Here is a 27,914-nt window from a genome sequence, read left to right on the forward strand (position 1 = left end):
AGAAGAAGGCACCATAAAATACTCCTTCTTTATGAACCTATAGGGAGGAGTATCTTGAACTTCTGGTAATATGATGCAAGATGGTTACATTTTCAAGCATATGTATTACTGTATTTTACCCCATTTGTAGCTGGCCTTTCCTCCATGGACAAATGATCCCATTTTATCCTTACAATAATTCTGTGAAGTAGGTGACACAGAATCATTGTGACAACCCCACGGTCACCAGGAATGAGGAATGACTAAGGTCAGAAAACATCCAGGGCAAACTCTCTTCCTGTTCATGTGTGTACTTGTGTCCTGTTCTGTCTGGTTGTCGTGTCCTAGACAGGGAGTGACTGCAGACCAAAAGGAGCCAGGGAGGCGTGTTGTGCAAGCATTGCCTTCACAATAAAACAAAGATCAGTTGAAATGAAAATAACCACAACTATATTAGGTTACAGCTGCTGGAAGCACCAGCCAACATGGAAGACAAATTCAAACATCAATCAACCCATTTGTTATGAACGTCCCTCCCCTAGTCCCTCTGCCGAGGAGAAGCACTGGGTTATGACAGGACTTGAGGAAATGAAATGGGCACAAACCACTGTCTGGTTTCTTCCATTATCAGGAAGTGAAATGAGTGCTACTGCACACACATAGAGTCTTTATACCCAAGATTTCTTCAGGGGACTTCTACTGGGGATGTCTACATAGTGTCTCTCTCCTTGCCATTGGATCTTGTCCCATGCCCTCCTCCCCTAATAAAGTTATGGCAAGGAAAATTAAACAAAACAATAGAGAATACCACAGGCGTGACCAAAGAAAATGTTGACCCATAAACAGACAACAACCCTATTATGCCAAAAGCAGAGGGAAAGGGAGATGGGCAAATGTCAACCTAAACTGGCTGTCTTGTTGTAGCTACTATGCTTTTACATTTCCCCCAGAGGAAAAGAAGTTCCCCTCTCAGGTCTGCCTGATACACCCTTCTCCTGCTGTTCCCCAACTGGTCAGGGAGTAGCTCATGGAGCAAGGAAGACACATGCTCAGTGGCGGCCCACGGCCAACCCCACCGTTATGGTAGCTACCTTGATCATGTCAACCCATTCCCAGTGGCTATAAACGAAAGCCTTCAGTAAGTCCAGAGCCTGCACTTCCGTGTCCACCTCTAGTGTGTCAGAAACTGAGTGTTAGGAAGAGAATTGCTAGGTTAGTTATGTGTCCTTTGTAAAAATAGGGGCTTATATTGTATTTGAGTTCTCTAGCATGGACATAGTGAGTCTCTTGCTTCCAGAAAATCACAAATCAGAGCTTCCTCAATATGGCTTTGTCACAATAAGGATCTGTGTTGTTGTATAAATTGCTTCATTGTATAAATAATATCTTTGACTGTGTGTTTAAGCATGCAACCTCCCCCCCCCAATGCACAGTTGCCATGTTTGAGGCCTGTTCTGATGGCAGAAAGGACTATGGCCTGTTAGCCCTGTGACCCACTATGGCCTAGATACACCACTTACTGAACTAGTTTACCTCTTGATTCTGGAGGGGGTTTGGGAACACTTTACACAGCACAGCTCAGTACAACATGATTAGTGTCACTCCCAACAGAAGGGAAAAAAAACAAGGGCAGGTTTAATCGGATTACTCCTCAAATTTAACTACAAAGTTTACCTAAGGCTTTGCTCTTCTCATATCTCAGACTTCTTATTTGCTTTTGATATCAGAGAACCTTCCTGGTGACTGAAGACCAAGATTACAAGGGCCGTTTATAATGAATATTATTCACTGTATAAAGCCTTCCTTGTCTCACATCGGCACCTCCCTACAGTCTCCCCAGCATTATAAACCAAGCAGTACATCTTCTCAGAAAGAAGGGAGGAATAAAGCATGACTCAAACTATAGACAGAGGTTCAGAAGGGTGCTGGGTTTATTCAACAACAAATAGCCACAATAAAATAGTATACATAGGTGAAATAGGTGCTAGAGTAATACAAAATGCTTAGATCTGCCACTTGCACCTCTTCGTAGGTGCAGAAGAATGAAACATTTATATCTTCAGCTCTGAGTGGGCAAAGTGAAGCCCTCTAGATGTCACTTGACTGCAATTCGAAGCATTCGCCACTTTTGGCTGTACTGGATAAGGCAAGAACATTTGGAAGGCTGTACTTGGTTTAGTTTGAGGGGTGGAGGAGCAGGACATGTAAATCCCACTCAATCCCCGACTGTTGAAAACCATATTTAACTATCCCTCTGGTTTCAAAAAAAATCTTAATATCGTAACTTTCTTTTAAGTACTGTACCTTAGCCATAAAAATGAGACATATAAGTAGATTTTTTTTAAAAAAAAGAAGAAAGCAAATCAATTCTGGTTTAACTCTGCATTCAATATTATATTTTGCGCTTTCCTTCTACATTTGTATTTGAGGCACAGCAAACGCACACAAGTATTTTGATCCATAAGAATTGTGCTTAGCTCTTAAAAAGACAAGTCGGAAGGTTTCACATTGGAGAGCTAAGGCGAAAATTTGGTCAATACACTCATATTCTCTCTCTCTTCTTAAATAATCTATAGCAGAGTCAAGCAAAGCTCACTGCAGTAAAACCATGCAAAATACTACTGCTGCAATCATAAAGGATACAACATTCCCAGGCACCGTTTGTTTACCAAACAGGGTTTCTTATGGGTCTAAACTACACATCATGGTTCACAAAGGCAAAAGGCCCTTGCAGTTTAGGTATCAAGGACATATATCACTGTGATTCCCTCTACTCTATGTGATATTAAATACATCCTTTCACAGTTTCAGGGTAGCTCCCACTAGGACAAGAGCTTTTCCAGACCTCCTGTACCAAAAGAGCAGCCAGTCATACATTAAAAGGCAGATAAGTACAGGGGAAAAAGGTCTAAATGCTGTTTAAAATTGAATCTCCTTCCTTAGCACTTTCTCCTAAGCATGGATGGGGAGAAAAAGTCAGCAGCTTCAAAATGTTCACTGGGACAGCTTGTTTAAGTATCTCCTGAGATTCACTTTGAGGCAAGTCACATCTTGCCTCAGAAATCTGGATTTTTTTTAAAAAAACAACCCTACATTTATTAAATATGCTATCATGTGTATATTTTAAAAATGTGTACAAATAACATTTATTTATTTTATTTTTATTTTATTTTATTAGATTTATACCCTGCCCATCTAGACCAAAGGTCTACTCTGGGCGGCAAAGGATATGCTAACACACTTTAGTCGATGGGGGAAATTATTCAAAAATATGTACATTAGAAAAAGTTCATAAATGAATGTATTCTTTATGGAAAATGAGCACAAGTTTCCTTGCAGGGAAGAAAAAAATGAAGCCTTGCATGCACACTGATATGAAGAATGTGACAGGATGCAGGTGGCATCTGGAGAAATGCAACACAATCAGGATTCAGAGCTTTTGTTTTGCAAGGGGTAACTGCATTTTGCTTCCTAACAAGAAAACGGAATGTTATTTCCTTACAGTATTTTTTTCATTCTTCCTACTGGCAAAGTAGACCCTTCCCATCCTCTTTTGTGAATCATTTTTACTTTTTTAGTTGCCATAGTGCCATACTGAGGCAGGAATGATGTGGCCTGCGGTTATCTTTCCACTACGACCTCATGCATTCATTTGAAGTAGGAAATATGCCCTCTTCTTTATTCCTTACAAACCACAGGATTTCTGAGGAGTTTCAAAAGATAACAGCCCTCAATCTGCCATGGTTTTAAAAAAAAAATCATAAGACTAGAAGAATCTAATCACAGTTTGGAGTGGCAGTTTTTAAGATGTGGGAGATCAGCACTAACTGCTACTCACTGCTGCTGAACTTTTATATGAAAGGGTTATTTGAACAAACTTACCCTTTATATCAGAAAAGCAGTTGGCTGTCAAAGGCTTGTTTGCAGAATGAACATAATAAAGGGCAAACAAGAGACATATGATGACAAGTTGTTAAGGGAGTTTGAACTATTGCAGCTAAGCAACCTGCTGTGTCCAACAATGGCTCAGCATGGATTCACATCGTAAGTGATCTCATTGCCCTACATGGCAACTTTTCAGAATCAATCATATAGGAGGCCATCTTCAATTAAGTTTCAGGACACTGAGGAGATCACACCCTGAGATCGATAATCTGCCAAAGTGCTAAGCCTTTATGGCAGGGGCTAAGGAAAATATGGTTTATGGGTCACATGTGGCAGCTAAGGCTGTGTCTCCGTGTGCACGCATTTTTGCATTCACCAGTCTCCAAACTCCCTGGCCAAGATAATATTTCTGTTGCATAAATAATCAAACAAACAAACTCTCATTCTGGAAGTCTCTAGGACTGGTGATTCATCTCTGTTTGCTGGGCCAGCATGCACCATTTAGTACCTCAAAACATTATTTTTGGGGGGCAGAAATGGTGGTCTGGACACTTTCTGTTCCCTCACCGCATTTTTGGCGTTTTTAATAGTGTATGAAACCTCTTATGAGGGGCAGAAACCTAGTCCCTGGATGCACTGCAGGCCCCCGACACACTGCTTTTATTCTTTGAACTAAAGAGTCAGTTGGAGCAAAAGAAACCAAAGACAGGATAGGGAAACAATTCAGTGAAGACCTATGCATACGCAGGAAGCACTAAAGACACTAAAGACTAAGGCTGGGTATGGCTGCTGGTTTGGGTTTTTTTTTTTTTTTGGTTAATCTTCTGTCTCTCTCACACTTGCATTAGGCTGTATCCAGCCAACAAGAGCGGCCAGTTAGAACGCTCATAAGGAGGGGGTGAAGGGAACAGCCCCATCCTTTCTTTGCCCCTTCCCAATGAAATTGCAAGGTATATTCAAAGACTTAATGCCTCTCAGCTCGGAGGTTCTGTTTGGTTATCATGGCTAACAGCTGTTTAAAGACCTATCCTCCATTAATTGAAAAGTTGTGGTCAGGACAAAAGAGCAGCAGGGGAACAAGCTGAACCCTATTTACCCATTCCCTCCACATTTACACTGGGCAGGCTGTGCAGAGGGTGGAGTCTGTCCCCACACATTCAGCAGAAATGTGAGAGAGACTCTATATGTATACAGCTGAAAATGCATAGGCTTTGCCCTGCCCTCACACTCAGGAACCTGGGTCACAGTTGGTTTCCCCATCCACGGTGGAAGCCGTTTCACGTCTTGATGAATAGAGAAGTATTTGTGATTCTGCACCTTCCCCTGTTTGTTTAGTGTGAAAAAAAATAAGTAAGAAGAAGCCTTGAATACTCTTTAAAACAGATACAGTACAGTACTTGTTTTGTAGTCTAAAATAGTTAGCAGATACAGTAATAACCTCCTGCACCTATGATTTGTGATTACTCTCCTCAGCAGTACCAAATATCTGGAAAATGTACAGTACAGTAGAATGTTTATCAACCCAATGTTGATAGAACTTTTCTCACTTCTACTTGCTCCGATCTTTTACTTCAGCCACCTTACCTCTAAAACCTATAGTTTGTATCTTCCTGACTTATTTCACAGGCCTGTAGGAGATATAAGTATCACGGAAGCCGATGCTATCGCTTCACAGAGAAATCAAATAGCTGAAGTGTTCTATGTTCTATCAAATCAACCATACCAGCAGTGTCACTGTTGCAAACACAATAAAAGAAACCCTCAGCAAATTAAATACCTTTTAAAGAATGCTATTGTAAGAATAAAGCACCAGGGCTCCATACAGTATTTAGTTCAAATCATACAAAAGCATTTTGCAAAAATGTTAGTGAAATGGCAAAGCAAATCTGCTATAAATAAGTGTTTTATGTCATCTTTACACCTAACTTGTATTAATATTGTACATTAAAAATGAATCTTATTACAAAATTTAGTAGTCAATTTAATTCCTAAGATTTTAACAGCATTCTTTAACTTTTCTTTTCACAAAAACCTACAATAATATGTTTTCTTACTCTGTGAGGTTGCTACCTAGAAAGTTTGCTTCCACAAGAATGGCTGCACAACTCAACATGCACTTCATTTAGCTTTTGTACAATGTTCCCTAAATAAAGTATGTGTCTCATCCATTGTTGGAGGCTGTCTTCTACCAGACAAACCACAGTTAACACTCAAATTGTTATGTCTTTGGATTACATCTCCCAGAATCCCCCAATCTGAAGAATTCTAAGAATTATGGTCCAAAGAAGTAACATTTCTAAGTTCTCAAGATCAAATCACAGTTTGTTGCATTCAGGTTTAACAAAAAGATATACTTCAACGACGATATAAAGGAGGTTCTCATCTGCATGCCACTGTTAGCTCCTGCTAAAATACTGGTGTTCTAGCACCCCAGCAAATTCAGTGCCAATGTGGGAAATGTGCACCACACTATCTCAATTGGTTAACTTGGGAGCACCATTTGTTTCAGGGGAAAAGAAACTTCGAAATTATCTCTGTAACATGCATGGCAATGCAAAATATTTTTTGTTAAGATGAACATCATTGTCATCCACAAGCCTGCTCCCGCATTCTGAACATGCAGTACGAACTAGTGCCTGCATTCTGGTTTCCCCTGCCAGATTTCTCATCTAAATCACCTCTAGCTTATTCCTCAGTGTTTTATTTTCCTTTTTTCCCCATACCTTCAGCTTTATTTTTTTTTAAAAAACTAATTCACTACCAATAAATGTTATTTTGAGCTACTCTGCAGATCATGTGTGTGAAATAGCAACAGGGCACAAATAGCTTCCCATACTTTTCCAGAAGCACGTGTGGCCCTTCACATATTACAGCCACTTTTATCTGCAAATCAACAGCAATTCTGTCCCAAGAACCTCCTCAAACTTAATGGGGGGGGGATGCTTGTTCATGACAGGGCCACAGAATCTGCTTGTGCAAGAGATTTAAGAATAGGTAGGATATAACACTTCACAGCCTTCACAAAACGTGCCTCTGCTATTTCTGTCCGTCTGCTGTCTAACGACACAGTCAGTACTACTTGACATTCACCAATCGTACGAAGTAATATCTTTATCTGAATACGAATGCAAATTGCAAGGGCTTTTTTATCCCAACATCCATTCTGTGGCTGCTGAATAGAGTGACCACATGTTCAAGGCTGCAAAGGAGTTCACTGACCTCCCTAATCATCTCTGCCATTGCTAGTGAATGACATACACAGTCAATTCTGTCTTGCCTCTCCACTTTCATTCATAAAAAAAATTGACATTGTTCTTGGAGCAGTCCTGAGAAAAAGAAAAGGAGAGAAATTCAGCCCAGATGAGGCCCTCAGTATTTTCAGTTTGGATTCTATTCAGGAACAAGCCCACCATCTGCCTTCTTCCTGCTAACAGCAGAACACCTCCCTGTAGGGATGTTAGAATTTGCACCACCTCCACTAACAGCTAGTATTCATTAGCAAACATACACATACCTTCAGAATGTCTCTTTTCAATGCTTGTTTTATGTAGCTGTGCAAGAAGCACAAGGCAGTAGCTGTTACAACTTTCACAGCCCCGTGTGGAGAATTAGATCACTAGGGAAAAATGCTTCCAAGCCCCTTTATGGAAAATAAGGTCTTGGATGGCTGAACGTAAAAGCTCCTGAACAACAAGCCTCAGTAATGAACCATACTCCATGGCCCATTTGACCAGGAGAAAGTGTTTGCTTGTGACTGTGCAATTGACAGATTTAAAAGTAAGCATTTATGTTGTGCTTGGCACTGAACTTGCCTTCCTTGCGCAAACCATTCAATAAACCCTTTTCTCCAAGATAATTTTTATATCTCTTTCATTCAAAATTAGGGAATGGCCAGCTGAACACCACAAACTGTCCTCAAAAAAGTATACTAGCAACTCTTTCCTGCCAAAACACACACACACACAATAAAAAGTTGAAATAACATGGTTAGTACAGCAAATTCTTGCTCGTGTTGCTAAACAACTGGCAACCAATGCAAATCCTATTTTACATTTGTTTTCTTCTGTATGGGCCTTCCTGCTTTTTCCATCTTTTGTAATTTATTCTGTAGGGGCTATGCAAACCTACGCTCAGCGAACTGCACTACTACATCCCCGTCTTAAATACATTTCTTTGAAACCAATTATACTTATGCTAGCAAATCCTGAGTACACAGTGGATAAGAGTGTACATTTTTCTCAGTTGGGGCCATTTTACATCTTACACTGCAGCAAATTTGAGTTTGTTACCTTATGGATACCTTTTATGGCACAGAATTGTGCCACAGCCAGTTCTGCCTCATGGTATACCTGTTTATATGTTTACATTTAAGTATACACTTCAAAAAAAAAACATCAACACACCTATGTTGCCCTTAGATTGTATAAAGGTACAAGTTCCTTGTGCTGACTTTACAGAGCTTGATGCACCTTTATGTTTTTGGAAATGAAAAGAACAGAAAAGTACTATTGTCATCAGCATCTTTGCTAATTCTGTTTATTCTAAGGTACCTTCACTGGGTGTTTCTGTATTAACATGCTGAAAAAAACTTTACTCCATCTAAATAGCTATTTCTTAACAACTGAAGTCAATGTAAGTGTTTCTCTGTTTCCAACATCAGGAGCAGTACAAGTGAGCTAGCGAACAGAAAGCCCTGTTCTGAACACATTTGTAAGTTCTGCTCTGTTCAATAAAATCTACTTAACGTTTATACAAGATTACTCCTGCAAATATGATATTCTTATAAAATGACACAACTTTGCTGAACAGAGCCTTGACTATAAATTTCAGTAGAAATGCACTAGTCTGAACAGCTCTGCAGAATTGGGACCCATTTTATAAGTTAGGAAGATAACATTATGCTACTTAAAAAAATAAAGAAATCTGTTGATATGTATGAATGCCTGATATATTCCTCAACCTCAAGCTACTTGTGCCACTTGACAAATAAACTTTATCTGCTTTGTCGAAGCTGCTTAGATACTGCTTTGCATTTCAGCTAATTTGGTTATAGAAAAATCAGCCATGGAGAATCTAGCATTTTATTGAAACTTCCTTCAAAACAAAACCATAACACTGGGTGATTTACCATTTTAACCATAAAGGATATAGAAACAACACTCACCCAGCGTGAGTGGCCATGAAACACATTTATCCCACCTGTCATTTTTCTGAGGAAGTACTGTATGTTTCAGCTCTTTTCCAAGCAGTGGAAACTTGATGCAGATAGAAGTTTCGCAAAAGAAAAAGATTCTATCGTTCATTACACCTATTTTTATATATATATATATAGTGTGTGTGTGTGTGTGTGTGTGTGTGTGTATAATAAAACTGGCAGCACTGCACTGTAATTCTATACTTAACAAGTAGCAAGTCTCACTCTTTTCAGCAGGACTTACTTCCAGGGAAATGTGATTACAGCCAATAACTAAAGAGTATCAGAGCAAAACCAATATTGTATACGGACCTTTCAAATAGCCTTTCCATGAAAGATTTATTCTATTTTGTGCATATCAATGACAGAAAGATACATCTGAAGATTCTAATTAATTTTCTCCCAATATTTTCACAGTGAAAATAACTTTCTGCAAAGACCTTGCACCTTAAAAACTGATGTCACAACAAATGGAGACAGTTAGGTGCTTGATACATTTAGCATAAATACATCTTATTTCTTGTTCTTCAAGGCCCCAAACTCAATCCTGTCCTTCCCGTGTGCTTTCAATACTGCCACAGAGTGAAAAAATACCAAATGCAAAGCATCACACACATATTACACATGAGATTAGAAAATGGGCTTGCATCAATGGAATGCGTTTCATTTTTGTGTCATGTTTAAACCTACTGTTTCCAGGTTAGATGACACATGTTGTTATAAGCAGCCATAAGCAATTGAAGATATGTACACGGCATCTGCCATTTGTTTGATGGCAATGGAAAGTACTCCTCATTATTGGAGGGGTTAACTTTGATGAGCAGCAATCTGGTGGATCCAGCCACAGTTTGCAAGCATTCCATGGTAAGCAGATACTGCAGACTGCTCACTCAATGGAGAAGAGAGGAATGGTTCTGTCTTTTGGTACAGAAAGAGACAGAACCCTGCACTTTTCAAAGACCAAATTCCAGAGGAATGTTTGTGTTACCCTTTCAGAACAGCAACAAAAACAACAACAGGAGTCCAGAAATACTGTAAGGAGCAGCAGCTATTGCTGTAGAAATATTCATCCCCAGCTACTTTTTTTTTGACAGGCAAGGGACTACAGCAAGAGCCATCACACTGATTCCCCTCAGCAAAAGGCCAGAGAAATAGGAGCAATTTTATCTCTATTGAAGTGATAGAGAAAGTGCACTCCATCATATTGCTGAATTCATCACAGGTGGGGTCGGGGCTGGCTGCAGTATCTGCTGCCATGGCTAAGGAAAACATAAAGGCCTCCACATAACCTGCGAGAACCAAGTTAAAAGCTGAAACTTCTGAAGAGAAAGTTTCTGAAGAGATAGTAAGAGACAGTTTGGGCACCCAAAGCTTGTTTCAGGATACATGCTAGGCACCATTTAGTATACACCACAGCAGACTCAAAAGCACATCGACAGTATTCATGTATTTCAATGGTATGGTCTTTCATCACTACAGAATTATATCTGCATGCATTTTCACATGGGCTAAATCAACATCAAATGCACCATAAGGTTTTAGCCATGGAAAAAGGTAAAACCTGAAGTGGGCAGATGAAGAAAACACACATTGAACGGGAACAGTCTTCCCTGCTGCCTTGGCTCTACCGCCAGGTTTGCCCGGCAGAGTACAAGCAAACTGTTTATGTATTAGGACCGCATGTGTGAACCAAGGTGGCAGCAGAGGATGAGCTCTGCAGGAGACTTCAACCAAGGTGGCTTCCAGAAGCAACCTTCCTGTCCGCACAATCTTCCTTACCTGGTGGCTCTCTTGTAAACCGCTCTTCAGGGTCTGAAGCAGGCAAGTTGGACGCTGGAAGGCTGCTGACAGTTGCCAAAAGGAAAAAGCAAGACAAAGTTCCCCACAAAGCAATCATTCCTCTTCTATCGCTCTGGGAAAGCCAGCCTTGGATAGTGGTTGTCTCACTGTGGTGGCCAGCCTCAGCCATCCTCCAGATGCATGCTGCCTCTTCAAGCTGGGGTCTCTTCTTGCTATCCCCCCCAGAGTGTGGCTGGCACCTAAAAGGAACCACGGAAAGAGATCATGATAATCATCATCATCATCTAAGACACAAACCTGCTAAGTTTTGTCAGCAGATGAGTGCAAGGAAGGCCACCAACCGAGGTCTCCTTCCTTTCTGACGTTACTTCGTGTTTTGGAAAGGTGAGGCTTGAAAGCCAAACACATTCGGTTCAAAATGAGGTGCGATTTACGACCGGTTCCCTCCTGTCATTACAGCAGGTTCTGAGCGTCACTTGACATTTCTGTCACGTCCCGCGGTTTATACTCTTGTGAGTCCACTCCGAACTCGACTTGCCCTCACGGCAACCCCTCGAGGTTGGCCCCGCGAGGTTGCCGCGACTTTCCCTGGAGAGAACGGAGCCCGAGAGCCGAGACCGCGCGCGACGCCCTCAGCGTCTCCCACAGAACCTGCCTGTTTCTCGGCACCGCGCCCCGCTCGCCCGCGCTCCCTTCCCGGGCAGGTCCTGCGAGCTTCCTCTCCTCACCCGCGCGAGCAAGAGCGAGCGCCTCCGGACGCAGCCACGACCCCGAGCTCTGCGGGGTCTTGGAGGGACTCCAGTCCAGGGTCACTCCGAGGTAGGAGCCATCCCTCCAAGCCGCCGGAGGACAGGGAGGCTTGGCTAAGATACCAAGGGGGGAGAGTAAGGCGGGGGGGGGGGGACGCCCCTTCCGCTGCACCTACCTGCAGCGACGCGGCTTCTTGGGGCTGCGGCTGGAGCCCTTCTGTTGAAAGGCCACGGCGGGCTCGCTCCCTCTCCTGCCTCCCTCCCTCCCTCCCTCCCTCCCTCGCTGCCCCGCCTCGCTGGAGGGGTGGGGCCGACGGGCCAGCGGTCCCCTGGAGCGAAGAGGAGGGCCGCCCTCTCGCCCGGGGGACGGACGGCCGGCAGAGGCAACCCTTACCCTTTCCACCTTCGTCCCCCCCCTACACGGAAGCGCGAAGAAGGCGGCGGATGGTTAGAGAGCCGACCGGAGCGCGGCTGGCAGCTCGTCGAGGCTAGACCGAGGAGACGCGTCGTTTCCCCCGCTCTTTTCTGCCGGTGTAGCTGGCTGGCTGGCTCAGTGAGCGCGGCCGGCGGCGAGGAGCGCCATCCCCGTCGGTGCCTCCTGGGAGCAGAGCCCGCCTGTGTGGCCTTGGGCGAGCTGCGTCGCCCCAGGGCGGTCCCAGAAGGCGGGAAGGGCGAGCCACTCCCGAAACCTCGCTCCCTAGAAAACTCTGAAGCGGGTCGCCGTAAATCAGAGTTGACTTGACGTCACATCATCATCATCATCATTTGTTATGCCCGGGTGTTTATATAGATTTTAACAGAGTGAGGACCAGCTAGGGCGCGAAGTTCCGTCCCGCCTGAACTTTGCCTTGAAAAGCTTTCCGAACGAGGCTGCTCTCTCTTGGGGACGGCTTTGGCAGACGCCCAGCTTGGGCTGAGTAAGACATTTCACACGCACAAGTCGGCAAGCCCTCCGGCGGCCGAGAGGGCAGGGGCGCGGCTGGCCGGCCTCCAGCACGTGGCTTGCGTCTCGGTCGCTTCGCTTCGCTTCCCCTCCTTGCCGCCGCCTCTCCCCCCCCCCCCGCAGGCTCTGCCGCTCGTCGGGACACACCCTCTTTTGGACGATGTGGCTCCTCCGGCTCGACAATCGGGCTGCAGAAGCTGGGCTGGTATTTCGAGAACATTGGCTCCCCCCCCCCCCCCGCTGACTTCCTAAGCGCCTCTAAATGCCTTTCTGAAAACTTGAAAATTGTGGACCAGCTGTCAAAGTAGGACATGTCGAAGTAGCCAGACCTCGTTACAGTGGTGCCCCACTAGACAGTTACCCACATGACAGTTTTTTCGCTAGACATTTTTTTGCGATCGCTCTAGCGATTCGCAAAACAGTGATTCCTATGGGAGAATTTCGCCGACAATGTTTGGTCCCTGCTTCGCAAACCGATTTTTGCTAGACAATAATTTTGACAGTTCCCTCTGGGCTCGCAAAACAGGTGTTTTCGGGACCTAAGCTTTGCAAGACAGCGATTTAAACAGCTGATCGGCGGTTCGCAAAGCAGCTTTCCTATGGCTGATCTTTGCTAGACAACCACGATTCTTCCCCATTGGAACGCATTAAACAGGTTTCAGTGCATTCCAATAGGGAAATGCTTTTCGCTAGACAATGATTTCACTAAACAGCAATTTCAGTGGAACGGATTATCATCGTCTAGTGAGGCACCACTGTACTTCAGATTAACTGAAGGTGGTGAATGTCAAACCCCAGAACCAAGTTCGCTGAAAATAAGTGTCTACAAGCCTGTTCTGGGAGACAGCGACCTTTTAAAATAAGTCTTAAGCCCTAGTTATACAAAAAGTACTGTAATCAGTAATGATTATTCAGCCAGATTAATTACCTTTCAAACTGAACTAATTTCTGAAAATGACCCGTCGATGACTATATCATGGTTAAGCAAGTCACAGAAATTTTCATGGAGAACAGCGTGTGTGTTCAGCTGTACTGTTAGGATTTTGTTCTTGGCAGCTATTAACATGATAAAGACAGAGCAGCTTAGATAAAAATCAGCAGATCTTACTGATTAGTCTAAGCTGCATTTCATGCTTACGTTAATCATGTAGTGTAAGCAAAGTATTTCAGAGTGGCTTGGTCTTCACTAGTTAATTAAGACCCATTAGCTTTACAGAAAAACAAAACTGTTCCTTGTGGAAATGAAAACCATTACAGTTAGTGTGTTCCTATATAGCAGGGGTCAACCAGGTGTTCTTGGACTGCAGCTACCAGAAGCCCCCAGTCGGCACAGCTAGTGGTACAGGCTTCTGGGAATTGCAGTCCGAGAATACTTGGGTTACCCAAGATTGGAAACCACTGCTATAGATGAATTGAGTTGTGATGTGCAATCCTCCTTGTGCCCTTCTCTATAGCCACACACCCCAAGGAATTTTTAAAAACCGAGCATCTATATAGATCCTTATTAACCTTCCAGGTTTCTTTCCACTGGGGGCTGGTGTTTTGAAAAGCTAATGGTTCTTAACGACCTGTTCAAGACCAAGTCACCCTGAAACAAGTTTAATTAAAGTCAAGTTGGCTCTCAGGCATTCCTTCTGTCCTGGGCTCCACCCCAACATATTACTTAATAACTCCAGCATTTTCCACTAAATAATTTATTTTTAACTTCATTAGGAGCATTAAGAATGTTGCAAATCCTGTTCACAAATTGTCTCAAGTAAAGAAGGCAGCAAAGACATTATCTGTTGTGCACATAAGATTTTGGACGTTCTTAGCACTCATAATGAAATACTGTATTGAAGATGCCTCAGGCTGTGTTTGAAACACACTCATGTACCTACATGTTACTACAGTATGTTGACCTACGTTACTATATGGGACAGCCTAACTAAAATTGGGGAAATGGCTAAATTCCGAAAGTAAAATGTTAACACTTCAGAAGGAATGCATTCCTATGACACCTCGGCGCAGCTGCTGCTTATCTAGTGTCAATCCCATTCCCTGTTCTTGATTGTTTTCCTGATTAATCACGGCACCATCACAGTCTGTGACAAGTATAGATTTTCTCCCCACTTCTCCAACAAATTTGAAAAGGCAGCAGTGATTGGTTGCTAGACACCCTTGTTAAGACGGCTTGTTGCAGCAATTTTTCTTTCTGCTGTGTGCCTTCTGAACTAACTGGCCAAGAAAACATCCTCAGATTTTTCGTATGCCATAAGAGGAGATGCAGTTGGGATCAGACACATCAATTAAATTTCCTTTCTAAAAATCTGGAGTATAATTTCCTCAATTTTTTTGGAAAGTGTGAGGAAAGCAAAAGCATATCTGGTTTGACAGATATGTGACTGGATCTCAGTAATGCCTGACAGATGTAAAAACGTAGGCCCAACCAGAGAGTGTCTGACCAGGACAGTCGCACTGAGAGAGAGAAAGCCTTTAGCCTCTCCTCTCTCTGTACAGCTGTCCTGACTCATGATTTAGCCGTGCCCCCCCCCCCCCCCAGTGCTGCCATGAGCCTTCGGCAATGGGAAGAAAACAGGCAGGGATCAAGTACCTAGTGTTTTGTGTGTTGGTTGTGGGCACCAGCAGAGCTAATAGCAGTTTGAAGAATTGGGACAATTTTGATCAGGAAAAGGGGAGAAAAATGTTAACTGCTCTTCCCCCTCTGCACTTTTGCCCCAGTTCAGTTCCAGCCTCCACCCGTGCTGTTCAAAAACAAACACCATGAGCCTGCTGAGTCATATTGTTTGGGGCTGCAATTTCTTTGGTCCTGATGACTCTGTGAAAAGACTGATCTGGACTGATTCCTAAGAGGCCACCCTCAAACACCCAAAGAAATGTGCTGCTGCTGCTGCTCACTTTATCAATGCAATATGTCAGTACTTTTTTTTTTTTTTTTTTTGGTCAAGCAGGAATCTTCTCTGCTTCAGAACCTAAAAGAGACAGGGCGTGGGCAATGAACAGCAGCCAAAACACCTCAAAGGCTAGGATGCTGCTGCTGGGTTGGAGAAACAGTTTTTGCAGGGAACCCAGCCCTTGACATATATATAAACACACATCTATGTCAAGGGCTGGGTTCCCTGCAAAAACTGTTTCTCCAACCCAGCAGCAGCATCCTAGCCTTTAATAGATATTTACAAATCGCATTGCTGCTGTAAGTCCTGAAGGCAGGCAAAATGATGTCACTGGAAACTACCAAATAAACAAACAAAAAGAGACAGTGGAACCAATTACCTTGAGAGGTGGTGAGTGCTCCAACACTGGAGGCATTCAAGAGAAACTTAGACAACCACCTGGCAGATGCCCTTTGATTTGTATTGCTTTATTGATCAGGGGGTTGGATTTGATGGCCTTATAGGCCCCTTCCAACTTCACTATTCTATGATTCTATGATCTCACCCTATAAGCCAAACATAATATTTGACATAATTGTGCTGAAAGTTCAGATCTACTCACAATTAGTGTTAAAATAGTTAATATAATAGGAACAGTGACAAACATGACAGAAACAGTGGGGCAAATACTGTACTTTGTCCAGTAACTCCTGGAACTGCAAAAAATCACTCAGGTTCTGATTATCTCCTGTCATTCTAGAAAATGCCTTTCCTTTTCACAGGTTGGCAGTGTGCATATGTCACAATCAGAGATAGGCACAAGCTACAAATATGCTGGTTCATGTAGCTTGTGTTCTGTGGCTACAGATGTACCACGAAACATCCGAATATTAAAAAAAGAACCACAAACTGTTCCATTTTTAAAAGAAGTTTGTGCCTGGGAGAATGGGAAACTATACCCCCTCCACCCTCACAGCCTCCCCCCTGGCCCCTTCCCACTGCCCCCATAGCCTCTCTACCTAGTCCTGCTGCCTCCACCACCACCATCACCACCACTGCCATCTTGAGAGACAGCGGCCCAACTTCCCTTCCAGAAGCCAGACATACTGCCTCTGAACATGTGCCTGCCTATCAGCTCATAGGTGGGCACATGCACAGAAACTGCAGACCCAACTCTTGGAAGGAAAGCCAGACCTGCTGTGTCTCAAGATGGTGGTGGAGAAAGGGGAGGAGGCAACAAGACCGGGTAGGAAGGCAACGGGGACAGGAGGAAAGGGGTAGGGGGCAGACTGTAGGGGCAGGGGAGACAAACCAGGAAGTTTGTTAAATCATTTTAAAAAGCCTGTGGTTCAGGTTGGTTCAGGTTCATTGGTTTTGACCAACCTGAACCAACAAACCAGTGATTTTTAATGAACTTCCTAGTTTATTTTTTTAGTTCGTGCCCTTCTCTTGTCACAACCTCTGAGTGCTAAACCGCAGAGTGGCTTGACTGCACATAAAGTGGTTTATATTGGAACATCATGTGAGAGGGTCCTCATTGGTGCCCTGGACCCACAGCTGGGGGCAGTCCGTATTGGACTGACCATCCTTGAAAGGACTACAGACAGGTCCTGGATTCACCTGCCCCTCCTGTTTCTCTGTGCTGGGACTGCAGGGGGGGCATTGAGGTTAACTGGGACCTCACTAGAAAGGGCAGTGTTGTGGGGCTTCATGCAGGAACTCAGACTCTCAGAAACCCATAGAGGGGGCTAAAGCTTCCAATGTTGTAACTCCAATGAAGACTTACCAGCAACCTGGAGGCAACTGAGTTATTGCTAGTGGAATGTGCAGTTGCTGGCCACGCCAGTGGTACCTTACTGCAATTTAAAATGGCTCCCAGTGTGAACCATTTCAAAATGCAGTAGGCCTTCCTCTACTGTCAGTTGGAACTACTGATTATGGTTGCACATGGGCTTGTTGACCTCAGATAGTCAAACTTCAAAAATATTTCTGTGGAAGTATGGTTCTTCTTCATCAGATAACAGTAGAAAATTACAAAGGACTAATAGGATTGCAACTTGCAAGTCAGAATCAATCCACATCAATAAAAGTTCTACATGGCTTGAGAAGCCAGTACACCAATTAACTCCTGGATGATAATGTTGATATACAATAATCAAATCTGTGTCTTAAATTAGCTGTCTTCAGGCTGAAACTGTGAGGTTAATATGTGCAATCCAAGTCCAAGATATTTGCAGTGGATACTGTAGGAAAACCATTATAAAGCAAGGTGTAAGTGATACATGTTGGGCCTGTCAGAAATCTAAAGACACAATTCATTAAATCATAGATGGTGTGTGCAGACATAGGCAGGTTGCAAATATTATTTTTCAGCATTTGGCCAATCTTATGGTTTACTCACATCTTTTCCTCCATATTATAAATTCCAGCCACCTCCAGTTTTAGAAAACAAAACTGCAATAGTATTCTTGGACCAAGTAAGTTACCACAGATGAAACACATTTGATTTTAATAAGATATTATATTTCTGGATAAACAAGAAAGAAAAGCATACTTCATAGAAGTTAGAGTTCTGTCAACAAGCAGCTTCAAAAGGGTAAAAAGTAAAAAGTTGCAAAGTACCAAACATTAAGGCTAGTAATTAAAATAATGTAGAAAGCATATGGAAGCAAAAAAAAAAAAAAAAAAAAAAAAAAAAAAAAAAAAATCAAGTAATCCTTCTCTTCAAACTAATTTCAGCCACTAATGCTGTTCCAATATCTTTGGTTGCTATTTTTAAAGAATTGCCAATAACTGTTTAATTTGCTTCCTGCAATTAAAAAAATCAGTGATTTGCAAATATGTCATCTTTCCCTTGGGTTTTAATGACACTCTCAAATTTGGAAGCTTAGCCCTTTGCACCAGTAATTCTGACAAGGAAGAAATGCAATGTAGCAATTAAGCTTTAAAAACAGAGTAGTCGGTATGACTAGATGGGCGGGCTATAAATAAATAAATAAATAAATAAATAAATAAATAAATAAATAAATAAATAAATAAATAAATAAATATATATATATATATATATATATATATATATATATATATATATATATATATATATATATATATATATATATATATATATATATATATATATATATATATATATATATATATATATATATATATATATATATATATATATATATATATATATATATATTTATATTTTGAGAATTCGTATGTGTAGTGAGAGTTGGGGGTGTGGAATGAAAAATAGTAGACCGTGGGTGACGGACATGTAACAAATTATGGTTGTTAAATAGGGATGATGATTGAGAGTTAGCAAAAATGTATAGCACCTGCAGGTGTGTGACTAAAGCCCTGTTCAAGCACGCATTTCATTTTTTTAAAAATGAGGAGAAGGAGTGTGTTATTTCTGACCATTCTCAACAGGCATAGGATGACAGTATGAAGCTGAGAAACTTTGCTGTCCTTGGGGATTCTCCACATGATTTGCAACATTAATTTTTCAGGTTTCCACCTCACCTAGAAAACCCTCACAAAGCGAAGAAACTCTTCCCTTTAGACTGTCACTTGGTATGCACAGGAGGGCCACTGAGCTGGAGATCAAGGATGGTGGCAGCTGGTATCCTCTCCTCCTCAAACATTTATTATTTATTTATTTACAAAAAATTTTAGCCGTGCCACTACCAGTGGTCTCTGCGCAGCATACAACAATATTAAAACTTTAAAACCATTAAAATGGGCAATATTATAATAATATCTTATATTAAAAACCATCATTAAAGCGTTAATATTACTAAGTCCTGCTGCTCATATGGCCATCTAAAGCAGTGGTTCTTAACCTTTGTTACTCGGATGCTTTTGAACTGCAACTCCCAGAAACCCCAGTCAGGACAGCTGGTGGTGAAGGCTTCTCGGAGTTGCAGTCCAAAACTCCTGAGTAACCCAAGGTTAAGAACCAGTGATCTAAAGAATACTATTTAATTAAAATGGTGGCTAAACAGGAAGGTCTTTAGATTTCTGACAGGCCCAACATGTATCACTTACACCTTTGAATGTACACATGAAACAAATGCCCAGAGAAGGCATGAATTGCTGTCTGAGGATTTCCTGGTTGCAGTAGGAGTGCCTATTTGCCTCTTCTTGTGCTGTGCTATTATAAATAAAGCTTTATAAAGACTTCAGGCTCCTCTCTGGTGTGATGAAAACAAAACCATCTAGTGTTACCATTTGAAACACTTAGCACTGCCCCTTGAACTTTTCACTGTTTCAGAAATCAGGGTGTAGATGGTATTGACAAGACATCGTTTGAGGATTTCAGTCTTGCAGTTCTGCTTTAATATTGGGCATCTGAGGAGACCATGCTCTGAACCTGCCCCTAGAGTTTTTTTTCTCATGTCTTGAGACCATGCCTTCCTTCATGTTGCTTTCTTTGTTAGCTGCCTTTCTTCTCTCCTCCTTTTTCTGCTCTCTGGAGATAGATACAATATGTGGAGATAAAGCCATGAATTATAAGTAAAATGGATTTTTGTTGTTGTTTTCTTAATCAAGAAGGATCCAGACAGATCATTTCCCCTTTTCCAAGGGAAGAAGCAGACTGGGCCGATCTCCCCACACTTTCCCCTGAACTAAAAAAAAGGCAAATAACCAACTTCCAAATCCCTCCAACACACATATCAGGAGAAATGGGATTTTCAGATCTACTCCAGTTTCTTCAGCAAGCTTCCTCCCCTGGAAATCTATGAAAGGTAGCCTCTGGACCCATATTCCAGAGCCCTTTGAATTTAATAATAATAAATGTTAATAATAAATGTTTATTGCTGTCATTGACCAGCAAAAGTAATTTCTTGTGCTACAGAACTGTAGAGCTGGGAGGGATACCAAAGATCACGGAGTCCAGCACCCCACCACTGCATTGCTTAAAAAACAAATAACACACCCACCCCTGGAGAAACTTGTCATCATAGAGCACCATGTCTGGCTAACTGAGGCTGCAATATTTTGTAGTGATGCGTGTTGTAGCTTTCTGTTCCTACTTTGAAATCAGATGTTTTTCAGCACTTTGTTTCCCCCTACAACATTAAGAATTTTTCAGGAGAAAGTAGAAATGTGGCCGAACATTTTTACAGCAGTTAAAAGGCAAAAAAGGTGAAAAATGAATGCCTCCTTTGAGAACTTCTGAGATAATATACCAAGGGAAGGTAATTGGGTAAAGAATTTAAAGAACTGGTATTTGGAAGCTGTACTGCTTGAGATATTCCAAGAATGCTGGTATCTAAAACTGTCACAGTATTTTAATCTTAAAATGTAAGCCTGTATCCCTCCAGCAAATTCACTGGGATAACCTAAAAGGGGAAAGAAAAACACTTGTCTTCTGGAGAAAGAAGAATGCAAAGGAACATTTCTAGAAGAAGGTGTTCAGGACAGTTTCCAGAAATAGCAATTAAGTAAATAAGGAAATAGCAATTCAGTAAATAAGGAAGTAAATTATAAACACATATATACTGGCCTTTATACGCATATACAGAACTCTCAACAAGCAGCTTTCTTCTTGTAGAACTGGAAAGAATCCCAGTCCCCATCAAGTCCACTCCCCTGCCAAAGTGGCACCACTGATCACATCACACAACTTAAAAACACAATAAGAGTTTGTGTGGTGTAACAGTTACTGTGTTGCTCTGGAGTTTACAGTGTTGCTCTGGAGCTTAGGAAACCTGGAGTCAAATCTTCACTCAACTCACTGGGTGACCTTAGGTCAATAAAATCCTTTTATTCTCACCTACTTCACAGGGTTGTGGAGGGGACAAAATGGGAAGAAGGTTATCTTTCTATGCTACCTTGAAGCCATTGGTGAAAAAGAATGATATAAATTAAACCAATATGCTAATACAGTAATGAAACGTAAATGACTGACAGCTGTGCTGCTACCTAATTATTATTTTTTTACCTTTCCCTGGGAGTTATGAAAAACATTAAGGACAATTAACTTACATTTCTTTGCACTGGGGAATTTGCTGCCATAATATGTGGTAATGCTCTCATCTAGCAGAACTTTTCTTATGTTCTCATGAAATTTTTGCCTCAAAATGTCACTATGTAGATGCAAGAAGACACAGGAGCTAGGCTGGCTAGGATATTCTGGGAGTTATAGTCCAAAAAACAACTTTTCCAAGTTTTTCAAGGACTTGTTGTTTTAATGATCCCATACCTCACATTCAGTATCCTCAACAGGTATAATTGATGTGTCTGCTGGGATTGTACAGAGGGCCAAAAAAACACACATAGGTCAATAGTGGGAGGGTTAGTCATGAACACCTCCACTCGGCTCCAAGGTAGTTACTGTGAGAGTATGATGTTCTTTATTGCATGCACTATGGCTATAAGGAAAGAGTTATAGTTTTGTGCCCCCAAATGATGGATTGAATATTTGGTCACTTTCCTATCCTCTGTGTAATCATGCCCAGGACACTTACTTTCTGAAAATTTAGGAATGGTAGGTTCTTGACGGCATTGCTTGAAAATGGCATTGCTTGCCCTATGATCCAGATCCTGAAAGACATGGCTATAACAGTGCATTGTTAATGCTAATGAATCCAACATTTGTTCATTCCCATGCTACAAATGCATTACTCACCAAAGTCTGCAGAAAAAGCTCTACATTGTCATTGAATAAAATCTGCGAAGAAGATTCCCAGTTTTATCAGTTTCAGGATATATGTTATGAGGATGTTTAATGCAGAGATCTACAAAGAAGCCTATAAGCATATGTGCGCTCCTATTATTGATAACTCTGTCAAAGGAAAGCCAAAGATGCATTCAGCTAAATGGGCTTACATGTTCCGAAACTCAGGAAGATCCGAGTAACTTTTGGGTGCAATGTGCAAGCATGGCTCATGTGCATCTCCATTTCTATAACCCAAGGTTACAGGTATATTACTTAACTGCCCTATGTGTACTTAAACTCACTATTCCCCTATGCCAGTCAACAGCTGGTATATCAGAGCCAGTGAGTAATGGGCAAATGTTGGGTCAAGGGGGCAGGAGGGCGCCTTATGATACTGTAACAGAGAGGAAGCTGCCATCATAGTCCAAACATAATGTTTAACAAGATGTGTCAAACTCTGAATACTTAGCAAAAAAGCATTACTACAGTGCTGAGATTATCAAGGAAATTATAGAAATCCACAATACACAACTGTGTTCTTCCAGTTTGTTTTATAGCTGCTTCTGTCCAATGCAGTCCCACACTAAGGGCCTAATCACATGTGCCAAAAGAACCATAGTTATATCAGTTCTTTCCACACTTCTGTTGTATCAAAACATTTATTTTCGAGGTCACATGGTATATATACTGTTGTGAATGTTCCCATTTTAACATTACTGATTCATTTTGTGTGTGTTTAAAATGGTGTTGCCAGCTACACTATGCTATATCCCTTGGGAAGGTGGCTGTCGATATTGCCTCTCACATTTTTTCTCCTGGCCCCCTTCACTTTGCCAAAGTCCACTCACAGTGTCTCCTCCTCACAAGAGCGGGCAGGAACCTAGTCAGGGAGTGCTTGGCGGAGTGTGTGTGTGTGTGTGTGCATGTGGGGGGGAGGATGCCATGACTTGGATATTTTCCTCCTTTAGGTCCTTTACTGCTACAGAAACCGGGAGGTGGAGAGGGTGGATGAGGTGGTGGTCTCTCAGCCCTCCTCCCTGCCACTACCCGAAGCCTTTTTTGGCAAGCCTGTTTGGGGAGATCTGGCTCAGTTACCTGACTGTGGCGCCAGGAAAGGGTAACAGAACTAGACCAACAGAACTTGCCACAAGGTTAGGAGATAGGCAGGCTGGCAAGCTGTGCCGGCTTCCTGCTTAGCTCTTCAAAGAAAGGAAGAAGCAGGCATCGTGGGTGAGAGAGTGAGCTTTAAGACTCCATTTCCACTGCTGCCACTTTTGGTGATGAAGATGCCTCCAGCTCTGGGTGTCCTGCTGTTGCTGTATGGGGAAAGAATTGATACGAACATGCACACGCCGGTAAGGAATGTATCGATATACAACCTAGATACAAAAGAAAACTACCGTCCTGGCGAAGGGGAGATAAATTGCAGTTACACCACTGGCTGGGGAAATGATTCAAACATTTGAAACAGTCTTTTAAAAAATGGCTGAAGAGAGATTACCAGGGTTCTCTTAGTGCGGTCAGGCCCTAAGTGCAGATTAGAGCAGCACATTGGGGTGGGCAGACGCCTGGATCTTTGAAACTTAAAAAACACTGTAAAGTATTTTTGTTGATGCTATGTACTGTCAACTCACCTCTGAGCCAGGGTGACCCTATGAATGAGTGACCTCCAGAATGTCCTGTCATGAGCAGCTCTGCTTAGCTCTTGCAAACTCAAGGCCATAGTTTCCTGCAAGGAATCAGTCCAGCTTGTATTTGTTTTTCTTTTTCTTTTTTTTCTGGTTCTCATAATGTGTCCAAAGTTTGACATCCTCTACTTCATCACCTTCACTTCTAGAGAGAATTCAGACTTGATTCGATCTAGGACCCATTTGTTCACCTTTTTGTCCGCTCACGGTTTCTGCAAAGCACTCCTCCAGCATCACATTTAAAACAGATCAATCTTTTTCCTGTTGGCTTTCTTCACTGTCTGGTTTTTAGATCTGTATATGGTAGGAATTGGGAATACAATAGTGTGCGTGGCCTCCAGTGACACACCTTTCTATGTGATAATCTTTTCTAGTTTCTTAATAGCTGCAAGGTTTACACACACACCGTTCTTCCAAAACCTAGTCATTTATATGGCACTTGTTTCTTTTTCATGAATAAATTGAGAGATAGCCTTTTTATAGTTTTATAGTCCAGTTATTAGCTCTATTCAGGCATTCCCAATCAAGGCAAAATGACATTGGAGAGTGCGGTACACTTGCCTCCCTTCATCACCCTTCTGTCAACTTCTACCAGTACAGGGTGATGGACCTGAAGAGGAGACTGTTGTCTATCCAAGCCCTTCACATTATTTGGAACTCTGATTTCCACAGAAGGGGGTGGTATGGAATGCAGTAAATGTTCACTGGCAGAGGAGATAGACTCACAGGTTAATTTATTCTCAGTCCATAATTCAGCGGGTTGTAGTGACTATTTCAAACCATAGGTCAAAAGTTGAAGGTTTTAATAAATGAATCACCCTTTGAGAGAGAGGGGAAAAATCCTGTATTTATCTTTTGGAGACATACAAGTCTTCCAGACAACATCTGCTAATGAAAGGGGATATTTAATAATAAGTTATATTGGGAACAAAAGTTTAAAAAGCAAACATAATTGACTGGATGATGTTTATGCAAGCAAGTTTTCAAATAATCTGTCAGCAGTCAGCTGCATTATGAAGCCTTTAGCAAAGAGCAAAGTTGTAAACAACTCCCTTTTGCTCCAGCATTATTTCTGTTGAAATTAGTAAATAAGCTTTTCGTTGGAATACAGACCAAGGTTTTGTGAGTTTCTTGGCTCATTTGTTTATGAGAAGTTTAATCTCAAGGGTGTGAGTGAAGTAAAAGAACCTCTATTGCAGCCACACTTTAAAAAAAACTTTCAGTCCTGTGCATTTGACAGGAAACGACTGAAGCTTTTCCTATCATTTCATCAGCACTCTAGGGAAAGCTCTTCTTCATTTTCTGGGTGTAAATTAGCTAACTGAAAGTGCTGTGTGTTTTTAAGGTTCTGACAACTTTGAAGAAAACTATAACAAATATAAATTTTGAATTGCTGTATTTTCCTCCCTGCCTTTTGTTCTTTTCAGTACATTCACAGAAACCAGGTGCTGCTTTTTTTTTGTTTTCCTCACAATGTGGTCTATGTTAGGATTTTTAAATCTTTATGCTGACAGAGTGCAGCAACCTAGAGTTGAACTTGTGACTACTGGAGAGAAGTAATCGTTCTGAAGAATGGTAGTAAAGCAGAAACAGTGTATTGTATTACAAGGTGCTTCTAGGGATAGAACTGAGAGAAAAGGTATCTCAACTTATTTTCAGCCCTCCCCTAAAGCTGGCCTCCATGTTTAGTTTGTCCTGGAAGCAATTATGAAGGAGTATTGTGAATGTGTGAGCAGATGGGCGTTTAGCCAGCTGTTTGGTCACTGAGGGGAAAGGTTGGTTTGCTCCTTTTTCTGGTGATCATATGACATAATTACTGGAGCGAACCAAATTGTTCCCATAGTATTCCTACCCACAGGTAGGATCACTCTGGTTTGGTCAGTTTCCAGCCCATGTGATCTGTGGATTTGGCTTCATGCAGTGTTTTTTACCAGTCTTTTAAGAAAAACCAAAGAAAATAATGTTTTTCCTTTTTTTAAAAAATAATGAAACACATCAGCAATGGTCTATATGTGACTTTTTAAAAAATAACTTCATCTGCTCCTCTAAGGAGCAGAGGAAGTTTTTAATTTGCCAATATCCTGAAGTGGCTCACTTATTAAGTCATCTTCTGATATCAGAAATTCAATCTGGAAGGAGCCTTGACAGCAGGAAAGGTTCACTTTTTGTCCATTCCTGGTAATCACACATGCTGGAAATTGATCAAACCTGAGTGACACTACCTGCACAAAAAAAGTGGAAGCTCTTAACAGGAGCTGAAAAAGGAGCAGATGGCATTGCTCTCAGGAAGGTTTGGTTCACAGAGTAAGTGAATTTTTTAAAGACTGTAGTAGACCATTGCTGAATGGCTGCATCATTTATAAATGATTAGTGATGGGGAGATTTGTATTCTTAAACAAATATGAATACCCCCATCCCAGGTGCACTTAATGTGGGTCCAGCCCTCGGAACTGGCCCATCCACTCATGCACCACTGTGCCGCCAGGTTCCCACTCCTCTCACCAATCGCGAAAGTAGCTCTGCTGTTTTCCTCCTCTTCTGGCCACTCAGCAGCCACGTGGAGGGGCTTGTCCTCCTGCCCCCCCCACCTGGAATGATTAACCAAGCCAGGAAATGGCGGAGCTACTTCCACAATTGGCGAGAAGAGTAGGAGGCTGATGATGTGGCAGTGCATGAGTGGATGGGCTGGTTCCAGGGGCTGGACCCATATTAGGTGCACCTAGGATTGGGATATTTATATTCTTTTAAAAATACGAATATCCCCATCTCTGTAAGAAATCAAATTTTTTAAATGTTTGTTGCCTTGACTGAAGGGCCAGTTGAGAAACTGTCCACAGCCAAATCAACTGGGTTCCTAGTTTCTACCATCTTAAACAGAGCCAGTGAATTGACATTACAAGAAATGATATTTTGACTCAACATTAGGAATTTCCTGGTGGAGAGAGTTGTTTGGTAATGCCAAGGATTATATTAGAAGATGGTGGACTCTCCTTTGCCAGCACTTTAAAAAAGAGGGCAGATAGCCATCTGTCAGGAACACTTGAAGTCTGCATATTTTACCCTGGCAAGTGTTTGGATTAGATGACCTTTGGGATTCCTTTCCAGTGCCACAATTTATGACTTTACAAACCCAGTTTAAAATGCAGAAGTTACAGCTGCCTACTAGAAGGACAGTTTATTTTTCTGTGGAGAAAATGGCAGATCCAGACCCAGCTAAATTCTCCGGGAAGACCATAGCAACCCCATGTTGTTTGTCCCCACTTTCTGGAAATTGAGAAGAAGATAGACATTTCATTACAGATTGCATCTCCAGCTCACAGTAAAACAAAGACATGGTCTTCTTCCCAGACAGATTAAACCTAGAGTTAACATCTTTGCAGGCTGGGACATGGATAGCAATGACAGAGATCTAACAAACTTAACACTCCTGGAAAATCAGGTAAAGTCAGATGTGAGAGATCCAGAACCAAAGTTCAAGAATAGTCCAAAAAGCAAGTTAGGCCAGTGGTCACTGCAAAACAAATAAAAACAAACAAACAAGCAAAACCACCATCAACAACAAGGTAAAGTAAAGGTTCCCCTTGACATTTAGTCCAGTCGTGTCCGACTCTAGGTGCTCATCCCCATTTCCATACAGTAGAGCCAGTGTTTTTCCGAAGACAGTTTCCGTGGTCACGTGGCCAGCGCAACTAGACACGGAACACCGTTAACTTCCCACCATGGTGGTACCTATTTATCTACTTGCATTTTTACATGCTTTCGAACTGCTAGGTTGGCAGGAGCTGGGACAAGCGACAGGAGCTCACTCCATCGTGTGGATTTGATCTTACCACTGCTGGTCTTCCGACCTTGCAGCACAGAGGCTTCTGCGGTTTAACCTGCAGCACCACCACATCCCTTAACAACAAACAAACAAACAAACAAACAAACAAACAAACAAACAAACAAACAAACAAACAAACAAACAAACAAACAAACAAACAAACAAACAAACAAACAAACAAACAAACAAACAAACAAACAAACAAACAGGGAGAATCCGAGAAGCATATTCAAGCCACTGCAAAGAGTCATACCCAGTCATAAAGTCAGCAACAAGGATAGAGAATGGCAGGTAACACCTTGAACCA

At 41.9% G+C, this 27,914-nt stretch overlaps 1 protein-coding gene and 1 long non-coding RNA gene across 14 annotated transcripts in view; both read right to left on the reverse strand.

Moving 5' to 3' along the window:
• Positions 1-12,326, reverse strand: part of FGFR3 (fibroblast growth factor receptor 3) — a 76,760-nt gene extending 64,434 nt beyond the window's left edge. For 8 of the 13 annotated variants that reach the window (XM_072994829.2, XM_072994828.2, XM_072994827.2 and 5 more), the window contains exons 1-2: positions 11,784-11,864; positions 10,838-11,097 (exon numbers count right to left, since the gene is read on the reverse strand). In XM_072994829.2, coding sequence (XP_072850930.2) covers positions 10,838-11,027 — 190 coding nt within the window. In that variant the 5' untranslated portion in view covers positions 11,028-11,097; positions 11,784-11,864. Of the gene's footprint in view, positions 1-7,378; positions 7,430-10,837; positions 11,098-11,586; positions 11,705-11,783; positions 11,865-12,001 lie in introns of those variants that run through there. The other 5 variants (XM_078390659.1, XM_078390658.1, XM_072994822.2 and 2 more) reach the window with 4 other exon arrangements.
• A 6,307-nt stretch (positions 12,327-18,633) lies between these two features.
• On the reverse strand, positions 18,634-22,104 carry LOC144588132 (uncharacterized). Its single transcript, XR_013543475.1, has 2 exons — positions 22,067-22,104; positions 18,634-19,903 (listed from the first exon to the last, which is right to left on the reverse strand). It is a non-coding gene; the product is annotated as an uncharacterized LOC144588132 (long non-coding RNA).
• Between the last annotated feature and the right edge of the window lie 5,810 nt (positions 22,105-27,914).

This window comes from Pogona vitticeps, chromosome 3, assembly GCF_051106095.1.
Source record: "Pogona vitticeps strain Pit_001003342236 chromosome 3, PviZW2.1, whole genome shotgun sequence".
Lineage (NCBI taxonomy): Eukaryota > Metazoa > Chordata > Lepidosauria > Squamata > Agamidae > Pogona > Pogona vitticeps.